Source organism: Vespa velutina, chromosome 2 (assembly GCF_912470025.1).
Source record: "Vespa velutina chromosome 2, iVesVel2.1, whole genome shotgun sequence".
Lineage (NCBI taxonomy): Eukaryota > Metazoa > Arthropoda > Insecta > Hymenoptera > Vespidae > Vespa > Vespa velutina.
The window spans coordinates 13,161,007-13,186,350 of NC_062189.1; the positions used below are offsets into that span (position 1 = coordinate 13,161,007).

A 25,344-nucleotide genomic window follows, 5' to 3' on the forward strand; every position below is an offset into this window, starting at 1 on the left:
TTTCCCCCTAAGCGGGTACGTTATTGGACGACGACGACGTCCATTCGAACTGCGGACACGGTTGTGGCAGGAAGCACTTATTTAACCGATACTACCGTGTGTATTCGCGTATACGTTTAATCAAGCAAGCCCTGTGCGAGAGCACAGCTTTGCACCCCACAGTCAGTCCTCGCTTTGACTTTTCCGCTCTTCGAACTCCTACAGTCTCCTCCCGGCTTAACGTGCACTAGCGTGCAGTGATCCAGCGAAATCATCTATAAAAAGAAAAAAAATAAAATAAAAAAAAAAAAAAAAAAAATAAAAAAATAACAAAATTCTCCATCACCGGGATAAATTATCCGAAATAACGATGTTGCGTTTTAAGCCGATCGATCTTTTGTCGTGTGATCTAATAAAGGAGGAAAGATCTTGAAAAATTGCTGAACTTTTCTTGACAATTCGAGCTTACTTGTCGTAATTTTATTGGCATACAAGCACGTTCGATAGAAACGCTGCAATTTTATGATTAAGAATACGACGTTGTGCCGATTGCAAACGTAAAGGGATAAGTGTGCATATGGGGGAGTGAAGAGGACAGTTATAATACAGTGACCTTGGTAATCAACGATAGCAAGAGAGAAAGAGAAAGAAAGAGAAAGAGAGAGAGAGAGAGGAAGGGTGGGAGAGAGAAAAAAGGATAAGATGTTGCACGATCGGAGAGTTTTCTTTTGGAGGGTGATATTTTTTACCCTTTTGTGTGCTCTCGTAAAAATTGTGCAAGGAGGTAACGTAAAGTGTTCCAATTATATTCGCGATTTATTTGATTTAGATTATAGATCGTATAATTATTAACAAGGCGTACGATAATATTTTCTTTGACTTTTTGTTTCAGAGATTATCAAAGATCCAACATTATGCAGTCGCACGAGATGCAAAGGTAATCATTGACATACCGATATTGAAATTGATTTGAATTTAAATCAATGTACAGATCATATTAATTGAAATTTTCTCGATATGATAATTCAATCTTCGTGTTTTAGTACCATTTAATCGTAAGTTCAAGTACGAAGAAGGTGTCTCCTATCAATACCAATATTCTGTGGATGTAAGCACAAATCTCGGTAAAGTTGAAACATCACCAACGATTGGAGAAGAATCGAAAAATGAGACCAAGTTGAACATAGATGCCTCGTTATCCGTTTATTTTACTTCGCCTTGCGAGGGTATTTTGAAATTTCAGGACGTTAACGTATATCATGATCGCAAACGCTATAATGCCGAATTTCCTGATCGTGCTGGAGCAGAATTCAAAGCCAACTTAGAACGTTTTTCTTTGAGATTTGCCTTTGAGGATGGTCGAATAAATGAGGTCTGTCCGGACCGTCGTGAAACAGTCTGGGCGTTGAACTTGAAACGTGGTGTTCTTTCCATACTGCAAAATACCATGAAAAGATTCGACATTGATCATCGAGTCGACGAACTCGATGTTAATGGTATATGCGAGACAAATTATCGGCTTTACGAAGCAAGAAAGACTCAATTGATTATCAAAAAGACGAAGAACCTGGCCAACTGTCAATTCAGCGGGAAGCATCTTTCTGTATTGCAATCTAATTCTTACATGAATCCTCGATCGACTACGAAAGCACCTAAGCGATCTCTGTTGAAATCTACTAACGAATGCGAAATAACGATCGATCATAACGTATACGAAAGAGTTGTCTGTAAAGATACTTATCAGCTTCAATCACTATCGAACGATAACACTGTCGGTGCTAGAACAGAAAGTATTGCTATTCTTCAGCTCATAGAGGAAGTCAAAGATGAATTTTATGATGAAGAAGAGTCGAAGGAAGATGACGAATATATCGTCAAGGGTATCGCGATTAGAACCAATTTACTTTACAATCACGAGAAGGTATCTAAAACGATGCACGGAGAGTTAAGAACGTCAAGAGATTTCTTAAAAATTTTATGTAGAAACAGCGAAAATTTCGATGAAATTCAGCAGAGATTTTCCGAAACGTTCACCGCGTTCGTTCAATCGGCTCGTCTTCTTGATTATCCTTATTTGTCGCAGTTGTTTGTTAGAGCAAATGGGATTTGTAAAACTGGCAAGTAAGTTATCGATGTTAATAATTTTAAAATAATAATTTGAATATATTTTTATACATGTAAATTTTGTCATTTTTTATTTCTCTAGAAAACATATAATCGATGCGTTACCATATATGGGAAGTAATGCTGCAGTGAACGTTATGAAGGATTTGATAATAAAAAAGTTTGTCAATCAAGAAACTACTGCCAATTGGATCACAATATTTGGCCTAATTCCTCGACCAAATTATGGAACTATCCAAGTACTTGCACCTCTCTTGGATTTTCAACATAAGATACCTAATACTCAATTTATCTTAAGTTACTCATCCGTTATTCACACATTTTGCAAGTCAACTATTACAAATTGTAATCGTCTCGAGGATATTACAAAATTTCTCTCTTATCTTGAACAAAAGATTAACAAAGGTTGTGCTCTTCGCTATCATTCGCTTGCAGAAGTTAAAGAAGTAAGCGTTATCGAGTAATTATTGATGTAAGTGATGTCTCATGATTATTTTACTTTGAACTTATACTTATTATAGACATTGGAAGCTCTGAAAGCCACAGAAAATATGGGGTTGAAAACCGATGAATTGTTGGAAAAATTAAAAGTTTGTATAGATAATGTAGGTGGTTTCGTAACGATGGAAGTTCGTGTTGCGGCAATAAATGCACATCGTAGATTGCCATCCTGTGAAGAGACTCGCGATCGGTATTTTCTGGATTATTATCGAAACTTTACACTTGATTCAGAAATACGTATAGCATCGTATTTACAAGTAATGCGTTGTCCTGATTACAACGTCGTGAAGACCATTAAGCATGCCCTTAAGGTTGAAGAAGTTAATCAAGGTACTGTACGTGCCTTAATTAGACATTGACTTTAATAATTGAACGTGAAATAATGCTAATTAATTAATGTGATTATTAATATTTATTTAATCTCTTATATAGTCGGTTCCTTTGTATGGAGTCATTTAATCAACCTTTATACTTCGTCGGCACCAACACAAATAGAAATACAGAGTCTTTTGACTGATAGAGATCTTGGAACTAAATTTAATAGCGACATTAGGAAATTCTCACGGAATTATGAAGGTTCCTTTTTCTCTGAAGAATATAATTTTGGTGCTAATCATCAGAGTAATTTGATCTTTTCTCCGAAATCATATATACCACGTACTGCGAGTTTTAATATGACAATAGATTTACTCGGAGAATCTATAAATTTATTCGAAGTTTCAATGAGAATGGAGGGCCTTGAATATTATGCTGAAAATTTTTTTGGACCCGACGGACCTTACAGCAATGAGAAAGTATCTAATCACTTCAAGAACTTGATCAGGAATTTCAGATCCGCGCCTAAAAGCGAGGATCAATGGTCGCGCGTTAAAAAATTACCTAATATCATTGATAATAATTTCGACGATCCAAAAATTAGTTTAGGTTATAAGATTTTTGGGAATGAACTAAAATATATAATGTTAAATGGTGACAAGGAAATCAAAGAAACTTTAGCTAATCTAAATCCATGGGAAAAAATAAAAAAGATTCTATCAGCTCAAGAAATTCATTACGATAATACAGTGATGTTCCTTGATTCAACGTACGTGATACCAACAACGTCAGGTTTGCCCATACGTTTGGATCTTACTGGTACAGCAGCTTGTAAATTTAAATTGGCTGGTTTTTTAAACATTAGCCATTCGATGAATACTGAATTAGAACTTATAGGAAACTTTACTCCCAGGTACGAGACGAATCCAAAAGTAAATTCAATATATAATTAAAGATATAATTTTTAATAGAATATAAATTTATATCATTTTTATTTTCAGTGTTAGTGTCGATATTGTTGGCACTATGATGGTCGATGCATTTTATAAAAGTGCTGGAATTAAATTGCGTATGAATATGTATTCGTCGGGAGCTGTTCAAATTCGTTTTAATCTCGAGGGAGTACGTTTGGTACAATTGAATCTTGGCTTACCAAACCACAAAATAGAAATTTTCTCCATCATTACGCACGTTTTCTTGGTAGAAACGAATGGGGCAGAGACCGAGGAAACACAACTAGGTATTCTAAAAACTGATCGACATTCCAATTCATCAAAGGAATTAACAGTACCAGAAATCATTAGCAATAAGACTTGCACTTGGCAAACGCTCGATCAGCTTATCGGTCTTAAAATGTGTGTTGATTATCAGTTTCCCAATATAACGAAAAATCTTAATACATCGTATTTCCTTTTAAATGGTCCAACTCTTTTCAAAGTTTCGGTAATCAAAGCTGATCCCACTGCTAAGACTTATTTATTGGAATACAAATGGGTACGAACGGAGGTTGGTCACATTTTATGTTGTTATTTTTAATACAAAATATATTATAACACATAGTCAATGATTTGATTAATTTCGATTGATCGTAGAAACAAAGCGTGTTCAAAGTGGCATTTGATACGCCTGGATCACAAATGAAGAGAGAATTAAGTGCCACGGTATCGTTCGATTTAAAAAATCATAATGTCACTGTTTTATTACATTCGGTTGGAAATTCTTTGATAGCAAAAGGTTCGTTAATTTTAGATATTTTGTTTATATGTATTACTTAAAAAAATATATAATAAATAAATTTGCAAATATTTTAGGTACGTATAAGAATACGGAAAATGAAACGTTTATAGAAGTAGGTTTCGATATAAATGGAACTAATCATCTGGATGCTAGCATTGGATATACAAAAAAGAAGTTCACTTATGGGTATATATACAATCCAAAATTCTACTTAGATGTCAACAGTGAACGTGTAGTAGCCGTTTCAGGTATTTGTACTTCTTATATTTTAATTATTTTCATAGTAGTGATACATTTCGAATTGAATTTTGTAGAAACTGTTTTTCAGGTACGATAAGGAACGTACAGAAGAACAATTTGTCTCAGTGCGATATCGATTTGATTTTCCAAACGAAAAAAGTCTGGAGCAAATTAGTAGGCTATATTGTGAAGAGAAATGTTAGTTTAAGTGGTGATTTTCAATTGGATTATCAGCTTCAAAAAATGCCAAAGAAAGAGACGTTGCATTTAGAAATTACGTTATCTAATCGATCTTCGAAAAACTTGGCACATAAATCAGCGGATTTGAAATTACATTCTACCGCATATCCACAATTAAACACGATGATAACAGCATGGTATCAACAAGCTCTAGGACACTTAGAGTTACATGCCGAAGTTAATTCGAGTCCACATCTTCAAGATGAAAGACATAAGCTTACTGCACAGTTCGTGATCTCCTATTCAAAAATGTATTTCCAAAATCAAGGAACGAAAGTCAGTGCACTCATTGCTATTACGAAACCGATACAAAATCTTGATATTAAAGTAGGAGTAAATCATTACGTTATCGGGATAGAATCAAAGACCAGCCTTCTTATAGGATACGCTCCAGGTTTGATAATATTTTCAATTAATCGTAATATCATAGATGATTGTTTTATATGTATATTTGATTTATTTTAAATGTTTATATTGGATATTCCTACACGTAGGAAAAGAAATTCATTTGATGGTGAGCACGAGAATACCACGAGGACTGATGTTCGTTGTGGAAGCTCATGCTAATCTGACGATTCCTAATTTCAATTCAATGATAATAAACGCTCGAATAACAGAAAGATCAAGAAGAGAATATGAACTGGAATTCGCGGGAACATGGTTTTCTGGTCATAATATGACTGCCCGTGGAACTTATACAGATCGATCAGGATCTGCTTCGATCAGTCATAATCTAAAGCTTATCTTAAGATCGCCAAGTTTTGCTAATGATATTATTCTTAATTGTAAATTGTATCACAACACCAATGATATGAGAATTAGCATCTATGTAGAACAGCAAGACATGGACAAATATGCATTTATTATCAATTATACGATATTATCGCTTACAAAACTGTCGGCGTACATTGAAGGTAGATATAAAAGTAACGTGTATTCTGTTTTAAGTAATGTTGATACCGAACGAGAAACCAGAATAGAAATGCATCTCGATAAATGGCGAGACGTTCACTTGACCTTATCTGGTATCAATGAAGAAGATAAAAAAGAATACGGTATCGAGCTGAAATGGGATGCTAATAGAGATCCTGCATTAAAGTTCGCATCAATTTTGCAACTCAATAAATTTGATGTGCCAGCTTTATTGTCCGATAGTGTACCTGGAAAAAATTTGACTGCAGCTGTAACTTTGACTTATCCTGGTAGACTTATTACTGGTTCATGCCTGTTAGCTGTACGAGATAAATATAATTACATAGCAGACGGAGTAATTCAATGGAATCCAGACAAAACAATTCGCCTTTCCGTGGACATCGGTTACAATTTTCAAACCTGGTTAAATTCACTTAAATTTGAATCTCAGTTACTAACTCCTTTTGATCAATGGAAAAAAACAGCATTAAATGCTAAGTAAGTGAGAAAACTATGGCATTATTTTTTCTATTAATAATATGTAATTATTATAGATAGTTTTAGTTTATATTCGAACGAATCGTTTTCAGGTATTTACAAGCACAGAAAAAAATAATAGCAAGCGGTAGTGCTTATTGGAAAGATACGCAACACGTTATTGGAGACTTTTACTTTAATGCTGAAGAATATGACGGAGTTAGCGAATGGGTTGGCAATTGCGGATTGTCAAGTACAATTCATTCTATTAAGTGGATAACGGCTAACGTTACGCACAAAATTCTTCATTCACGGACTGCGGATACTCGTATATTAATCAAATACCATCCGGACAAAATAATCGATGCATGGAGTATTTGGCATTTTGATAAAGAATCCGATACCGTTTTTAATTTAACTGGAAATTTACACTTTGAGTTACCCTTAGCAAATTATAGAAAATGTGATATAAAAAGCCAACTGCGCCTTATATCAAATTGGAAGATAATAGGTGCAGCTACCATGGATCTTGATAAACGAAGATATACAGGAAATCTACTTGGAGATCTTAGTCACATAAAAGAATCAATGCTACAACTTAATTTAACAACACCGATAGAGAAATATGCTTTTGTTAAGGCGAGATTTGGTTTATCGGAAAGTAACAGACACGTAATAGCTGAAATCGTTAATCCAACTGGTACCTTGGGTTTCGAAGCTATCTGCCAATTATTTACGTCATCGTATGATTTTAATATAAAGCTATTATTGGCCACACCAACAGATATTCTTCAAAAATCGTTATTAGTAGCAAAACTTAACAAACAGGAAGCTGACTTTAGAGTTGCATATAACAATATGACAGCCGGATTTCAGGGTGTTTGGTACTACAACAATATTACAGATTTTCATTATACTTATAAACTTTTTACACCTATTTACGGTCTTCAGGAAAACGGAGTTATTGCAAAATTAGTGTTACTTCATACGGTACCCGACGAAAGATTATTCTTAGATACAGAATTTTCTGTAAATTTGGCAGAAATTAAATTCGGTCTATGTGCTAAAGCTGGATATAAACCACCTCCACTTCGTATTCCTATTAAAATGAAAATTTTACCAACAATAAGCGAAACAAATGTAAAAGAGGATTCTTTAATAGAAAATGAAGAAAAAGAAGAAGAAGAAGAAGAAGAAGAAAATGACGAAAATAACTTTTATTGGCACGGCGAACTTACAGTAAGAATTATCATTTTTTAATAAAGAATAATAACATCTTTAATAATTTTAATTAATAAATATTATTGTTTTATATAGATATGGCCTGCTTATATAACGTTAGAATTGGATGTCGATGCAGAAGGATACGGTTATAAAACCAATGGTTTTTTTATCTTTCCACCGAGAAAGATTAACTTCGATGATTATTTCTGGATGGAAGATGTATTTCATATTAAAAATGAACTTTATATAGACACTCCTTTCGATATTGCTCGAGAGATTACGTCGTCGTATATTTTTGATATAGATATGGAAAAATCAATTTATTTAATGCAGATGGAAGTCAATGTCAAAAATAATGTAACATGGATGAAGGTTTGTTAATATTAATAATTATTACTCATTTTACTGTGACGTTTGTATAATAAATAGATGTTATATCATATAGAGTGGACTAAATGTAAATTACACGTATCAAGAAGAAGAGAATGATTGGAAAACACATACAATAAATTTTAATATAATGACGCCATTAAAATTCTTAAAATTGATCGATACAAGGGTTGTCATTGATATCGATGAGAATTTATACAAAACAAATATTAATCTTTGTACCGAAGATAGTATCATTGAGTTTTTAGGATCTATCGAGGTAGCAAATATTGAGAGACATACATTTTAAACAAAGATATTTACATAAACTAGACTTATATTTGAAAAATTATATTTTTTTAATAAATAGGCAGAGGATTCTTTTATGGATACTATGTTCATCATCCACATTGATAGTCCAGTATTGGTAATACCAAAAACTAAGTTAATATTAAAGAAAAATTTCATTGATAAGAAAAAGCAATTTGAGTTTAGTACTGTGATATATGGTCCTGTGGAAAGATCTGTAAGTATATATATATAAAAAAAAAACTTATTATAACAATCTAACATTTTGATATTTATTTAGTCGAAAGTACAAGCATATTGGCAAATGGAAGATAGAAACTACATCGAAGCATTTGTATCGTTAGAAACTTGGATTGAATTACTTAAAAAATTGGAAGTCGATGTACTATGCGTTAATACAATTAATTCGAACAACATATTAAATCTAAACGTGAACTTAACTTACAATACCAATCAAAAATTTAAACTTGTTAGTAATTACAATACAGGTGTCGTCAAAGCTGATATATATACGCCTTTAGTTTCTAAAAAACATCTACAATTTCAAGGTGATGTGATAAAGAAAAATGACAGCTTATACACTCTAGAGGGAAAAATGACAAATCTCGAGGATTTGAAAGTATACGATGTTTTGATGAATATGATTGTACAAAAGAATGCATTGTCGAGCGTAGGCATGCAGTTACGACCACAAGGGGATACTACCAACATTAATGAAATTAATTTTAAATTAATTCGAAAGAAATACGAACTGTCTTTTATTGCTGATAGTCGATTTTTCAACGCTTCCGTCGATATGAATGTAATTAACACTTTAAATTGGGACGTTAGAGCACACGGTACAAACAAACAAAATAATACAAAATATGAATTAACGACATTCATGAACGTTCAAGTAAATGGTAATACGACCTTATACGTACACGGTTCCACACCTTGGAAAGAGATACAAAGCTTGAAATTGAATGGAAATATGTTTTTGACCAACAACAGTGGTATGATTAAAGCGAATCATCATTTAAATGACGATCGTTATTATGCAACATTAGAATGGAAGTTAATGTATATGATAGATATGTTTGGGAAAATCATAGCAGGATACGAAATAGATGGTCATGATACTAAAGACGTAAATGCACAGTTATTTTTCAAAAATCCAAAACGATCATTTCGTAATTTTAATACTGGATTTGATATAGATATCGATCATGAACAATGGAAATTTGGTACCAATACTAGCATTGGTTTCCGAAACCATGAGAATATTGATGCAGTATTCGTTGTTAGGCTTCCTCCACCGGATAACGATAATCATCGTTTCTTAATCAGCTATCATGCCAATAATGGGGTTCAAGATATGTCTTACGTTATAGGATATAATGCTCTTAAAGCAAAGACAAATTATGCATCTGACGGTTCGGTTCGTGTATTCATTATTTTAATACTTATTTGACGTTATCAAGTTATCGAGTATTATAAATAATTATTTATTACCAACAGCTTCGAGTTGCAGCTCGAGATATCGACGGACACTTGCGTCTAACCTGGGGAATGTTACCTAATCAGACTGCAAATAATTTGTTCAATATGACCTTTAATAAACAAGAAATCGAAATGAAATATTCACTCTTTTCGCCGAAATATCTGCAAGAAGAGACACTTGTGATTCTATTTAATTACGATGCCAAATCGGATAAGTGCAATCTCATCGACGTCAATTTGTTTTTACCTGCGAGGAAACGTATTGGTACGGCAAGAATATTGTATGAAAATATATCGAACATCAATGGTACTATCAATGCTACCATACCAATACCAAATTTCACTTACGTCGGTTGCAACTTCATCGTTTTTACGACTTTGTAAGTAAATTAATACAAAATATTTTAGAACTTTTTCAAGTCTATTGTACTTTTATTTTTCAGAAAACAGAATAAGAGATTTATAGAATTTTTCTGGCCTAATAATACTGCTCTTTTAAATTCAGACTACTCGTATCAAAGTGTGAAGCTTAATTCAACCTTAGATGGTATCTTCCAAATAGAAATTCCTTTAAATACACGTCATATTGGTCATTTAACTTATGGTTATAAGAAACATCCTCAAATTACCAACGGATATTCTACATTGACATATAATCAGCAAACAATATTCCATGCGGATTATAATTCAAAGAGTCAATCTAGAGCAGGTTTCGAAAAAGATCATATCCAAATAAAAATAGAGAATAAATTTAAACCGATAGGTATTATTTATATAAATCAGTATGAATATAGTGGAGGAAATGAGGGAACAAATTATCCAACAGTTGAGATCAAATACGTGAACATCTATCAATTAAACAACGTCTCAGCATTTAATATCTCTGGTGAATCTAGAATCAAGACGATGCACACTGGTCAGGATATAGATCTAAAGGCGATACATTCAAATCGTATGGTTCAGCTAAAGACTAATTACAAAATACTATCAGGAGAATTTGATCAGTATACTTGCTTAAGTTTAGCAAAGGATGCTTGGATATCGTATCACATAAACATCCTTAATAAAACTACCGAGGACGTGGACACACAATTCTTACTTTTCAATTTGGTGTATCCTCAAAAAAATTTTACGTTCGATGGTTCTTATAGAATTACGAGTGAAGAGATCAATTCCGAGGCAAAACTTGAATGGGATCAAGATAAGGAACGAGTTCGTACGATAGGTATTGGTTTCGATTGGAAAAACATCACATCTACAAAAATGCTTGCACAGGAACAAGCTGTTCTAAGTTTGAGGCATCCAAGTTTCGCCAAAATAGTAACTTTAAAGGGTGAACTTTTGAAAAGAAATATTAGAGATTTATTGAACTTAGCATTGGTCGTTGATTATTCTGTAAATCCGGATAAACTTTTGGAATTTGCTGTAATGATAAAAGACGAGAGTGATTTACCAAATGATAGAAAGTATGTGTATAGTATATCGGGAAAACATCCAAAAACTGAATTAGATCTCAATATCGAAGGTTTCTTCCACAAACACAAATACGTTTACGTAGAAGCGGAAAATCATGGTAAGTATAAACGCAGTTTTCTACCCGAAGAAATAGGACAATTAAGTGGGCGTTTGGATATCGATCGAAAGGAAGTCATATTTCATCGTGAGAACAACGATATGGTAAAATATTTGAAAGTGAGATATTATCGTACGGACCCACAATATGTCATCAATGGTACTATTATAAATACACCCGATCTCAACGCTACCGGATTTTTCTTTCTCGATCCAGAGGATAAATTTACTTGGATGATGGTCAATTATACACCTGGTAAGTTAAAAAACTAACTAGAAGAGATTAAATCTAATTACATTTCGATCATTTATTTATTATCTCAGATGCTGTACAGAGTTTAAGAATGTACGGAAAAATACCAGATGCTCGAAATGCTGTTTTCAATATATGGAGAACTTACGATGACGATCTCAACGTGTATGATGTTTCCTTTTATTTGAAATTAAATCATTCTAGGCTAGTTACTTCCACTTTAAAGTGGAGGCCCGAACTCAAACTCGACATAACAGTAAAGATCTTAATTACGTTTCATAATATAATTTAAATTATTTTATAATTAACTTTTATTTATATATACATATATATATATATACTTTTTAGAATGCCATAAAAACGGGAATCTCAGAAACGTACGAAGGTATCAATAAGGATATTGAATACTGGAAACAATACATTAAAAGTGAAAGTGTAAGTATTATTTCGAATGTGTGGGAAGATTCTCAAGAAGAACTTAAGGAATTCATTGACGATTGGAAGTAAGTATCGAAAAAGATTCTGCTTGTTAATTGAAAGTTTATTATAAAAAAAAATGTATTACAAAAATTGAAACGTTGTTATAGTGATTTGAAACAACTCGAGACGGATTTTCAAAATTTGAAATTATACCTTAACGATTCGTACAATGCCAATGACTTTTATGTAAAAGATATCGTTGTCTTTGTTATATATATCATAGACGAATTCTCCTTACGCAGTCACATAGAATCATTGCCAAATATTTTAAATGAAATTTGGGAAATAATGGGCGAATCTGGCGAAGCTATAAGGAACTCTTTAATCTGGATTATCGAAACAATAAAAAATGCTTATAACAAAGTCACCGAGATCATTGCTGCCATACTTAGAGGCGATTCTATGACGCAATTGGTTGATATAATAGAGAAATTAATAGAGAAATATGACATGTTTATCAAGGACATTCACGTGTCTTTTATCCAATACGTAGAAAATCTTTGGAACAATATTTCATCGTCGATATCAGAACAGTGGAATAAATTTTTGAAACTCATGGAACCATTATTCATTCGTCTGTTACATTATCTTGAAACGATGGCCTGGAAAATTAGCAAAGAGGTCGTTGATTTTCTTTATAATCGCAAAAACGAGATCATTGCTTCACCGTATTTCGATAGATTTGCGAACTTTACTCAAGATATCGATAGATTTTACAAAGATATCAAAGGGAATAACATAATTACTAATATAGAGAAATATTCTGGGTTGGTGATACGATTTTTGAAAGAACGATATTTCGCTTTTGTACCTTTTGGTAAAGAATTAAAGGATGTAATCGATGAAATTATAGTCGAATTGAAGGAATTGAAAAAGTTACCAACCGTCCATTATACCTTGGAAAAAATGCAACAAGTATACGATAAAGTGAACTACTTTTACAACTATTTAGAAATTCGAGCTAAAATAGAATATCTTGTTAGATTTGCTCACGCCAAGTTGATTGATATAAGCCAGACAGCACTCCAAGCTGAAAGTCGTTATAGAGAAGCTAAAACAAAGTTTCTCTTTGACCCGAATCAAGGTTTAATGTGTCTCGAACAAAAACTTCCGATGTCCTGGCATGCGTTTAATCAAACACCTGAATTCCAAGAAATTCCTGAATACAGAGCGATCACTGATATGGGATCGTATTTCGTAACATCCAATACTACCTTCTGGAGTCTTTATTATCAATACAAACCATATACCGAACCATCAAACTGGCTACCACCGTTCAAAGGTAAATCCGTTAAATCATATTGGCAAATAAAATATATTTCATTTACTTTAATTTTTTACTTACAGCACAAGCAATGATAATCGGATCACGACATTTCAAGACATTCGATGGACTACACTTTGATCTTGTTGGATCTTGCACGTATTTGCTTGCTCATGATTTCGTTCGAAATACCTTTGCCATTCTTATTAGGTACAATCAAGAGTCTGATAAATTGACCCATCATATCATCGTTCTGATTGACAAAAACGAGATCGAGATAGACATTTTCAACGACGTTAGTATTAATAATACAAACATAAAATATAAAAACTAAAATACGATTATGGTAAAGCTTTATAACGTTGTCTTGCAGGTGGTAAGATTGAATTCGAATACATCCTCAGAGTCGAAAAGTAATCTTCCTCTCCCGATAGAATTAGAGAATGGCACGACGTATGTGTATCAACAGGATAATATAGTAACGATTGAACGTAAAAAAGATCAATTGCGATTAGAATGTAATCTTAAATTCGACTTGTGTACGGTGGAATTATCTGGCTGGTATTACGGAAAAACAGCGGGTCTTCTTGGCACAATGAATAATGAAAAAATAGATGATTCTATTACATCATCAGGTATAATGACAAAGAATATAGATAGTTTTGTTAAAAGTTGGTCTATCGAAGATAGTTGCACGAAAAAAGTGTATTCTCCGAACAATACCGAAGAAATGAAAAATCACGTCTCGTCATTTTGCAAAGAACTTTTCGTGAATCAAACTTCGGAATTTAGTTCGTGTTTTGTTGTCTTCGATCCAAAAGAATACGCTGAAATGTGTTTAAGTAGCATTACGGAATCCGAGGCATGTACAATCGCTATTGCATATATGCAAGTTTGCGTTTTTCACAATACGTATCTGAGAATTCCTGATAAATGTACTACTTGTACTATGATAAATGGTACTCAAATAGCCGAAGGCGAATTTAGAAAATTAGAAGGAAATGCGATACCAAAGTCAACGGACATCGTCTTCATCGTAGAGGCAAAAGAATGTAATCGTGGTATAAGGCAAAATCGTAGTATTGAACAGCTGGTGAATCAGCTGAATAAAGAACTCAAGGACAAAGGACTTATTTCGAATCGTTGGTCACTCGTAACTTTTGGTGGGCATGGAGTTCATGATCAGCCAAGAAGCGTAATTCTCGACGGTCAAGTTTTTACAAAAAATCTAATACGCTTTATCGATTATTTTGATCATGTACCAGTTAGCAATGGTAATCAGGATATATTCGCGGCAATTGGTTTCGCTTCACAACTTGTCTTTAGAGCTGGAGTTTCTAAGACTTTCATTTTGCTACCATGTTCTCATTGCGAACCGGAAAATCAAACGGTATGTATGAAATATCACGATCGAATGTATATTGTATAAATATTAACGAGGTATAATTAATTCGTATTTAAAATGAAAAATTTCATTTTCTTCTTTAGTTGGATTATGCCGTAGTACATCAAGTATTGCTAGAACACGATATCGTATTACATATACTGATGGATGGCGATTTTCAATTTGAAAAAGAAAGACTTAACAAAATCTTTTATGGATTCGATGCGAATAAATCGTATACAAAGAAAGATACGAGAAATTTAACGGGTGATACAAATTTAAGAAGGCAAATGAAATCGATGAAAAATGTCCTAGGCTATTGTACACCACTTTCCTTAGAGACTAATGGAACAATATTCAGTGGAGATAAATTACGTTTTGATAAGCTCGTTTCCATTAAAAAATTTGTTACCGTATTCTCCAAGAGGATAGCGCACACTGCTCTTCCACGATCGTGTCAACACTGCGAATGTACGGCCGATAATAATGGAATTACTAAAACAGAATGTATGCCCTGTATTTACCCAACGCCTGTTACAGTGGATTACGTGAGTATACATAACATGTTACATTCAATCGAATAATACGAATGAATTTGAACGTTATTTTCTATTTACCAGGAAACTTTTAACGTAAATGAAACATTATCAGCTATGCAACCATTAGATATAGATTACGGTCAAATCGATATAGAAGATGACTAAAGAAATGTAAAGTGAATATTCAAATAAATTAAGTAAAGCTTATTCTTTAAATAATATGAAATAGATAACATTTTGTATGTAATTATATTTATTCGTAACATTGTAAAAACAAAACAAAAAGTTTATTACAATAAATATACACTTACCTTTAATGTATTAATAGATACATTATAGCGTTGATGAGTGATTAAAGTATTTCGATGAATTGACATGGCTCAAACTCTTACATCTTTTTAATCTTAAATAAAATTGGGGAATAGAAGTATAATATACAAAAACAAACATCGTATCAATATATAAAACTTCTGTTTATATATTATCTATATATATAATATTAGAGGCATTTTATCTAAACATAACGTGAATCAAAAATATGACGATCGATTCGCGTTAGGTTCCTCTTTTACCTCTTATGTTTACATATCTGTAAACTGAAAAATGGCGAGTATATTTGTAATTGAATTATAATATGCTACTATAGAAATAGAAATAAAATTTACAAAGACATTCCGTCTTTCAAAAACTTAACGATTATATGAATTAAAGAAAAAGGTAAACAAATCTTCGAATCTCTTTTAAAAATAGTTACAGTGGACTGACTTTCACTCTTATATAATTATAAAAAGGGAGAATTAATTAAACTGGCAATACGAGCTAATGCCAGTTATTTTGGCCACTATAGTAACAATATTAGCCGAACATGTAGAAAAAAGGTCACCTGGAGTCATGAGCTTGCAGATGATTAGGTGCATCTGCAAATGTAAATTTCAATTTATAGGCTTCTGCAACCAAAATACCTATTTCTGAATCTGTCCAGTTTTGTGTAGGCAAGTTCTGTAGCATCAACATCAAGCCCTATATTTAAAACAAACACATAAAAAGTACTATGATCAACGATATTAAATCATAAAAATGTGTCGATATTTTTTTCTTAATTATGGAAGAATACAAGTTAAACTTGCCTGAAAATCAGGTTGTAAGAGTAAATGACGTCTCCAACGAAGAAGAAAAGCTGCACATACGTAAAGTTGAAACGAAGCGAATCGATCGGATTCTGCTAAGTAGGTATCCCACAGGCGAATTGTACAATGCAATGGAATTTCTCTGGTTAATAAATTATTCATCCATCGAAAAGAAAATTGTAAATAATCTATCCCATGTTGATGAAGATGTTGATGTAAAGGAGCTATAATAGAAAATTTTCGTAATATTTATAGGTTAATAAAAAATTTGCGTTTTATATTCATCATAAAACAAATACCATCAATCCTTTGAATAAGTTCCTTTAATTGATTCACTTTATGTTGTATTCCTAATTGGGCAAATATATAATTATCTTGGATACCATCAAGAAATTTGGATAAACACCAAAAACTATCTGCTTCAATAATATCACGTTGTTCTTTTTTTAAAGATGCCAAGTCATAATTTTCTATATCTTGCCAAGCCGATACTGGTATAGCCTCTTGCAAAAATACTAAGAAGAAGGGAGTAACAAGATCGTTCATACCCTACAATATCAAAATTAAAATCAATATTTAAATGCTTTTAGAATAGGTAGAACATAACATGAAATAGCTATGATATAACATGAAACAACATTCAATTATAATATAATATTCATACTTATTAATATACCTGTACATAGCCAGAAGCTGGATGTCGAATAGCCCATATATAAAGTATTCTTTCAAAAATTAATTGTACAGTTGTCTGTTGAAATAATGAAATGAGGGGAGACATTCTTGGAATATCAATATGAATTTGACGATATGTATCTTGGAATCCTTCATCTCTTTCCACATCATAATACTGTTTTACTAGATTCCAATAATCTAAACGTTTACGTTCTAAGACATGTTGCCTCCTTTCTATATTTGCTGGAAGATATTCCTGTGTATAATAAAGAATAATTTAATAATACTTATTTTTAAGGGGTATATTAAAAAAATAAATATACGGTATAGATTACCTGTCTTACTTACAGACAATAATCTCCAGGTAACAGATCGTAACTTCGCTGGAACACCTGACCACGATAACTGTCTTAATTCTTCTAAATTTAATACAGATGCATCCAAAAGAGATTTAAATTTATCTATTTTACTTTCTCCATCTGAAAATAATAATATATATGTACGAATAAATAATCAAGTTAGAAATGATCTATATTTTTTCTTACCTTGTTCTTTTGAAGGTATAAAAAATTTTGTAGAAGAATTCGTTTGCCTTAATGGAAGTGGTCTACCAGGAAATTGTGTTGGCCTATGTTGGGGAGAAGTATTCTGACCAAATTTGGAATCAGAATTTTCTGTAGAATGCTGACTATTATTAATTTGAGGATAAACAGACAAGTTAGCATTCCTTAGATGCAATGGCTGAACAGCTAATCTTTGGAGAGCCTCTGCTTTTTTTTCTTCAGGAATGATTTCTTGAGTTCGCTGGACTAATTTAGGATTTGTTTGTAATTCTTTACTTGCAGTGCCTGATCTATGACTGTTAATTACACTAAGTGCAGCTGAATGACTAACTCTCTTTGATATTTTTACGTCAGAAACTGTACAGAATTCATCATCTCCGGAATCCCAAGCATCATCCACGCTCTCCTGGAAATCTTGAAAGGATGTAGAACCACTTCCTCCACTTGTACTGCCACCACTACCGACTGAAACTGTACCGGTCAAACCACTGGATGTGATCATTGTTGTACCTATCTTATCATGTCTAACATCTTGTTTGGGACTTGGCCTTTAAATAAGTATGGAATCTATTAGATATAAATCAGAATTTGTTTAACTGAATTGATATAAAACAAGTTAAATTGATTCAAATATTATTATATTTTTATATAATATAACTATAGGTATTGCATTTTAAATAAGACATACCTGCCTGGTACAGCTCTAGTATTTTTTTTCCAAAAAGATTGATGCGTTTGAAGAATCTGATTATGATGGCTTTGATTCTCCATTATCTTATGGAATTGGATTAACTGGCACAAGCCACTTTTCCGTAACCACCATAGAAATAATGATTCTCCTTCATTACCTTAAAAACTATTGCTAAAATTTACAAGATATAATTGTCATAAAGAATAAAAATGTTATAATGTATTAGTTAAATACCTATCAGTATCTGTCATGTAATATTAACACATATACTAATTGATTTGTAAAAACATGTATTAATATAAATAAAAAAGCTTATAAAATTTATGAATAGAATCATAAGAATTACTTTTATTTTTAGAAACATATGTAGAAAGATTATTTCATACGGCAGAAACATATTGTGACAACAATTTTATATTCGTTGTAACTAATTTAATTGAATTATTTAGATTTCGCAATAATCGATGCTAATGTGCTTTAAAGAAAAAAAAAAATAATTCTTTTGAAAAAAAAAAAAAAAAAAAGAAAACAATAAGTTCTTCTTTCTGTTTCATTGACGAATTCAAGGAGGTTAGGCATCTCAATGAATTATTAGCATCGACGAATCCGAGTAAAAAGAAGATAAAATGTTTTTAATAACAGAGATATCTTTCATAGCCTTGCAATCGTCGTAATTATGCAAATTGTAAGAAAAGAGCTGGGTACTTTACTAGTCAATTAATCGCTATCTATATACTGTTACATTTAAAATTAATTAATATTTTTATAATGATATAGTATAAATGATACTTAAGAGTAAGAAAAACGAAAGAATTATAAGTCTTTACCATGAATCTCGTATTCAAGTAAGTTCAACCCTATAACCTTTCTATTCTCACAATTGCAAAGAAAAAAAAAACTTTTCTCAGTAAGCGTTTAATATTTTTGACGTACAACAATTTCATGCAAGTGCTGCCACCAAAATACTTCTAATAAACAACGAACGAACTGATCTACGATCTATTCGTTCAACCCAAACCGCGAATGATTTTTTCTTTGACATTGAATAAATATAAGATTATTCGTAAGAAAAGATACTACTCCCTGATTGCTGTCTTTTCACATAATAGCAGGTTAACCTAATTGTCATTACGTTGGTCCGTTTACGCCCAGCATAGGTTAACGACGCCACACTAATTTTGGTTTTACATATACTAGCTCTATTTCACTATATAATCGCTAATTTAAGATGTCGTTTCTAATATGCATATTTGAAAAATATTTTAGATAAAACTTTTTAAGCGATTATTTTATGCACTTTTTTTTTTTTTTTTTTTTTTTTTTTTTTTTTTTTTGATCATAATATTTCGACTCGGCACTTAATCTTAAATGAAGTATTTATCTTTGATCTTTAATTAACAGAAAAATATGGATTTTAAATCAATTTTCAATTTTTCTTTAGCAAATAATTATTCTGATTAAAAAGACAATAATACTTATTGTATTCATATCTATATTCTTTTGATATGACCGTCTTTATTACACGATGATAACAAAGTTTCAATACATAAGGTTTATCTTGAAGCTTATTTTCAACAAAAATATTTTCATTCAAACTTTTAAATAAATAAAAATCAATGAATTTCAATTATCTTGAAAAGGTTAAATAACAATATTTCTAAAGTGAAAGATTATATCATATTGACTTTAATACGTGAAATAGATCTTAGTGAATGATAAGAGACATATACAGACACGTTATACCTATAAGTACGTACAACTTCATTGGTGCACGCGCACCTTTTATACTTAAATGTTAAGTATATGTATTCCGAGTATATGAATATATATATTCTTAAGTATGCGTGCGAGACTATCCGTGATTCTATACAAAGTGGTCTATCACGTGTAAATGCAATGACACTCCAACCTATATTACTTCTTTTTGTTATTCCGATGTAAATGACGTATAGAAGGAAGATAATTGACTCTACTAGAATTCATATAACTAAATATAAAAAGTAGAAGTAAACAACACTGTAAATCCTAATTTATACATATAAAAATGCATCGTATGTATCGTGTTATATTCATTGAGATGAGTTAAGGAAACGTTTCTCTCTTAATCTTATATAGAGGTCAACACTGATGCGTCGTCTTTCGAATACGACACGTTCAAACGAGACGACCTAAAATTTAGTCAGTCTAACGCGCGCAGTGATGCGCTCCGTATCATTATATTGATCGATTTGTGTTTTTTTTTTTTTTCCCTAAACATTCTACCTATAACGAAAAAATATTCGTAAAAAAAAAAGAAAAAAAGAGGAAAGAAAAGAAGAAGAAGAAGAAAAGAAAGAAACACTTGGGACTAACTTTTTTTGCAAAATATTTCTTTAGAAATATTTAAATGTAATAATTTCGTCTGGAATTTTTTTTTGGTCTGGAAGAGTTATCGATTTTACGATTAAGCAAAGGTAAGTAAGGTTTCATTGCGAAATCGTCCTTTCGTTTCGACATTGCTTTTTAGTTTCTTTTCTTTTTGACATTTTTAATGAAATTTAAAATCTCTCTCTCTCTCTCTCTCTCTCTCTCTCTCTCTCTCTTCCCCCCCCCCCCTCCCCGCTTCCTTCCTCTCTATCATTTTATTTTCCTCTCCTCGATCATTCCTTCATGCTTATCTTGTAAACATATTGACCATTATTTTCTCTTAGTATTTTTCGTATTAAGAATTAAATAAAATATAGGCCTTTTACGACAATGTATCATATCATTTAACGATAAACATGTTAAAGACATTGATTACAAACGATTAAAAATTTTAATATGTTTTGAAACAACCTAGTTAGCTTCTTATATCCTTATCTTGTTTAGCCTTATCTCTTGTATCGTTTTCTTTTCTATATATGAGTCAATTTTTTTGCCTATGCATCGTATTTAAAAAGTAACAAGTTGGTTTTTATATACCAATATTTGTAAGAATATTTTCTACGTTTCAGAATAAATATCTTTTAAATGATCATTCCTTTATGTCTTATAATTTATCTTTATTTTTAATATGATTATATACATAGTTATTATTTTAATAATAAATTATTACTCTATGATTATATAAAGATAAAGCAATCTAACAAAAAATGTCAAATGGGTTTAATTTTGGAATAACCAAATTTGCATATATACTGGATATATTGAAACATTAAAGTATTAACTAAGATGCCTAATAAAATATTTCAAAAAATTATTCTTATCAGTAGAAAGTCAGAGATTTATATACTTTTCATTGTGAAACTAGGCGTTGCTTATAGGATAATGACCTAAAATTGAAGGAGCACACTTGAGAAATCAATCCTATAAAATAAAACTTTCTCCTTAGATTACTTTAAGTTTTTGCTTTTAAATATAAATTTTCTGTCTTTGATCCTATTTAATATGTATATATATCAATCTATTGAATATGTGATATGTAAATAAATAAAGAAATTAACTAATTTTAAAATGTATAAGAGATTAATAAAAGTTAATATAAAATAATTTATATTTTGTTATAGATTTGTTTATTTTCTGATTGAAAAATGTCGGACATTGAGGCAGAAGATGAGGTATGTATATAAATATTAGAGTTAAATAATAATCTAATATCATTGCTAATATCATATTTTCAATGCACATCCTATTTATTGTATATTTTCTTAAATTATTAATACGTATTTTTATAATAATTGTCATCATAGTTTCAAGATGCTCAAGAATTTCCAACTTCGTAAGTTAAATATATTTATCTATTTTATAAATATGCATATATTTTTTTACAATGATAAATATTGCTTTACAGATCTACTTCTATGGATCTAGATACAGCTATTATGGAATCAAGAAAGGCAATTTATTATTTCTTTAATAATGATTTCGATCAAGCAAGAAAAATTATGGAACCATGGGCGCATAGTAGCATGTACCATTCTTTAGGTACAAGTGTCTTTTTATTTCTGGAAGCTATGCTTACATTTGAACAAGTATGAAGAATTAATTAACATAATTTTATTTATTGATATATAAAATCTATTACTTTTTTAATACATTATCATATACATTATTCAGAAGGACATTGAGAAAGCATCTGAATCTTTGAAACAATGTATAAATGTGTGTTCAAAACACCGCAAACATACTACAATTACACAAAACATTGGAAAAATCGTTAAGAAGACTAATTATGGCGCTTATACAATTGGTAATGTGTATGCTTTTTTCTTTCATGCCATATACAATCTATTACAATTATCATAAAGCTTTATTTGTAAATAATGCATGTCAGAGTAGCAACTAACATTAGTATAAACTACTGCTATTGTGTAATATATCAGTCCAAAGCATTGACTGGGGAACATGTGATAAATTAAATTTGTTATATATATTACAAATATTAAATTATAACATTATTTATATTGTTCGTGTTCTTTTTACGACATTTAACTTCTCTTTTTCTTCGAGCGTAATACAAAATATATAGCAACTATCAGATCCACAAGTGTGACTTTATCATTAATTTGTAGCATTGACTTTAGCATACATGATAACTTCATTAAGTTAAGAGTAGTGCATGCAAGGAATGATAGAAAATTAATATTGCAGAGGAAGTGCATGCAGAACTCTGCTATGCTGAGTCACTTCTTTTAAAGTCCATGCTCACATTTGTGGAGGACGAGACTCTGGTCAGCTTTGTCAAGGCTGGATTGAAAATCCGTACCTGCTTTCTATCATACAAGTAAATAAGTCCTAACGCGATTATTATATTTCTTTTTTCTTCTTTTGAAACATCTCTATCCAACGTTTTTTACATTACAGAGAATGTTTAACAATTCTAAATAATCGTAAATGGGAGAATGAAATACAAAAAGTTCACTTTGAAAGTGGTGTTCGTATGGGTATTGGCACATTTAATTTGGTACGTAAAATTATTTGTACAATATAAAATTTTTTTCATATAAATAATAACAAATATATTGAGAGATAAGAATTAATATGATTAACTATATTTTTTGAAATTACAGATGATTTCTTTATTACCTGCTCGAGTTATTAAATTACTGGAATTTATTGGATTTTCTGGTAATAAGGTAATGAGATTTATTTTAATATATTAGAACATGCTATATGACTTTTTTATATAGAAATTAAAAAAATTATTACAATGTCATTTTTAGGATTATGGTATTAGTGAATTAGAAGCAGGATTTGCAGAAAGAAGAGGTCTTCGTCAAATACTATGTGTAATGACATTACTGACTTATCATTTATATGCTTGTTTTATGTTAAGTCATGAAGATGGTGATTTAGATTGGTGTGAAAAAGCATTAGACGAAGAATTAAATTCTTATCCAAATGGTGTATGGTTCCTTTTCTTTAAAGGAAGACTTGAATTAGTAAAAGGAAATATTGAAAATTCTATAGAATGGTATGAAAAGTCTTGGAAAAGTCAAACTATATGGCCTCAATTTCATTGTGGTTGTTATTGGGAATTAATGTGGGCTCATTGTATTAAACAACAATGGAATGAAGCTGCTGAGTATGCTACTAAGTTAGCTGAGGAATCAAAATGGTCTAGAACAATATATATTTATCAAAAAGCTGCAATTCTTTTAATGAAAAATCCAAATACTGAAGACAAATATATTATAGATGATTTAATGATGCAAGCACCGACTTACAAACAACGCATTGCTGGAAAATCATTACCATTTGAAAAGTATATTGTAAAAAAGGTAGAACGTTATTTTGCACAGAAAAAGAAATTAATCCTTCCTGTGTTTGAGCTTATGTATCTGTGGAATTTATTCAACATAATTGGTAAACGAAGGGATTTAATTTTAAATATGTATAAAAAAATCGAGGATGAGGAAAAAGAATTAAATTCAACACTGTGAGTTTTTCCCTCTTCTTTTGTTGAAATTTTTCTTTCATATTTGTCTCTAATTATTTAAAACACTTTATAGGAAAACAGATTATCATGCAGACAATGAAGCGCTTATTCTGATGTTGAAAGGTGCTTGTCTTCGTCAAATGGGACATCATGCATTATCTGAACATTGTCTAAAACAAGTTATAGAGTTAGACAAGTTTATAAAAGAAGATACTTATCTTGTTCCTTATGCCACTGTTGAACTTGCTTTATTAGCAGAAGATCAAGAGGACACTCAAACTGCAGCTTCATATTTGGAGGATGCAAAGTAATTAAATCTTATTAGTAATATGTTATGTATACATATAATATACAATAATTAATTGCAATATTATACTTTTTAGAAAAAATTATACCGGATATCTATTGGAAACTAGATTACATTTTAGAACACATTCGGATATTATGAGATTGAATGAAAAAAAAATGGAAGATCTCATATCAAATAAACAAGAAAATCGAATCCAACAGCAACAAAAAGAAAATGTGGTTGTTAACAGTGTTATTAATGAGGATTCAAATTCAAATAGTAAAGTGAATGCAAAATTTAGAAATAGTTCAATTGTTACAAGCCTATAAAATTCTATAATCTTTTTAAATAACATGTTCATTCTTCTATATATATACTATTTCTTTTATACTTCAGTGACTAAAAATTAGAAGAATCTGTCCGATATTCTGGGCACTATAATTCTATTTGTGGTCAATGTGATGGTCTAGTATAAAGATTTAGCCTATTTGTTATGGTTAGTAATAAATTATTATATTATGGGCCAAGTTATTATGGAATGAAATTGGTAGGAAAAAGTATAAAGTAGTTTCATTCATATATAATCATGTACACAAATAGTTAACAAATATACTGTAATTAAAGAATTTAATAAAGTAATTTCTAATTAAACAAAATTGAAAGGAAAGAAAAAAGTAAAATATTTGCTTTAGTTGAAAT

At 31.1% G+C, this 25,344-nt stretch overlaps 3 protein-coding genes and 1 long non-coding RNA gene across 4 annotated transcripts; 3 read left to right on the forward strand and 1 right to left on the reverse strand.

The window, feature by feature from the left end:
* On the forward strand, positions 1-15,775 carry LOC124957643. Its single transcript, XM_047514715.1, has 25 exons — positions 1-763; positions 872-916; positions 1,023-2,100; positions 2,186-2,549; positions 2,625-2,934; positions 3,037-3,832; positions 3,921-4,425; positions 4,512-4,653; positions 4,731-4,904; positions 4,985-5,530; positions 5,631-6,546; positions 6,639-7,764; positions 7,843-8,121; positions 8,195-8,398; positions 8,489-8,644; positions 8,708-9,847; positions 9,928-10,289; positions 10,353-11,737; positions 11,806-11,990; positions 12,083-12,237; positions 12,322-13,496; positions 13,562-13,773; positions 13,852-14,868; positions 14,967-15,410; positions 15,483-15,775. Exons 1-25 carry the CDS (start codon positions 682-684, stop codon positions 15,564-15,566), a joined length of 12,882 nt encoding a protein of 4,293 aa, XP_047370671.1. The 5' UTR covers positions 1-681; the 3' UTR covers positions 15,567-15,775.
* On the reverse strand, positions 15,634-20,543 carry LOC124957645 (TBC1 domain family member 22B). Its single transcript, XM_047514717.1, has 9 exons — positions 19,538-20,543; positions 18,455-18,628; positions 17,749-18,314; positions 17,552-17,682; positions 17,205-17,459; positions 16,828-17,077; positions 16,529-16,752; positions 16,285-16,421; positions 15,634-15,804 (listed from the first exon to the last, which is right to left on the reverse strand). The coding sequence occupies exons 2-9, from the start codon at positions 18,535-18,537 to the stop codon at positions 15,735-15,737; spliced, it is 1,716 nt and encodes a 571-aa protein (XP_047370673.1). The 5' UTR covers positions 18,538-18,628; positions 19,538-20,543; the 3' UTR covers positions 15,634-15,734.
* On the forward strand, positions 16,165-18,781 carry LOC124957646. The gene is made up of 2 exons (XR_007103697.1): positions 16,165-18,324; positions 18,430-18,781. It is a non-coding gene; the product is annotated as an uncharacterized LOC124957646 (long non-coding RNA).
* On the forward strand, positions 20,438-25,301 carry LOC124957644 (tetratricopeptide repeat protein 39B-like). Its single transcript, XM_047514716.1, has 11 exons — positions 20,438-20,910; positions 21,985-22,035; positions 22,168-22,196; positions 22,269-22,449; positions 22,535-22,667; positions 23,069-23,201; positions 23,282-23,381; positions 23,488-23,553; positions 23,641-24,356; positions 24,430-24,663; positions 24,740-25,301. Exons 2-11 carry the CDS (start codon positions 22,009-22,011, stop codon positions 24,972-24,974), a joined length of 1,854 nt encoding a protein of 617 aa, XP_047370672.1. The 5' UTR covers positions 20,438-20,910; positions 21,985-22,008; the 3' UTR covers positions 24,975-25,301.
* The last annotated feature ends 43 nt before the right edge of the window (positions 25,302-25,344 follow it).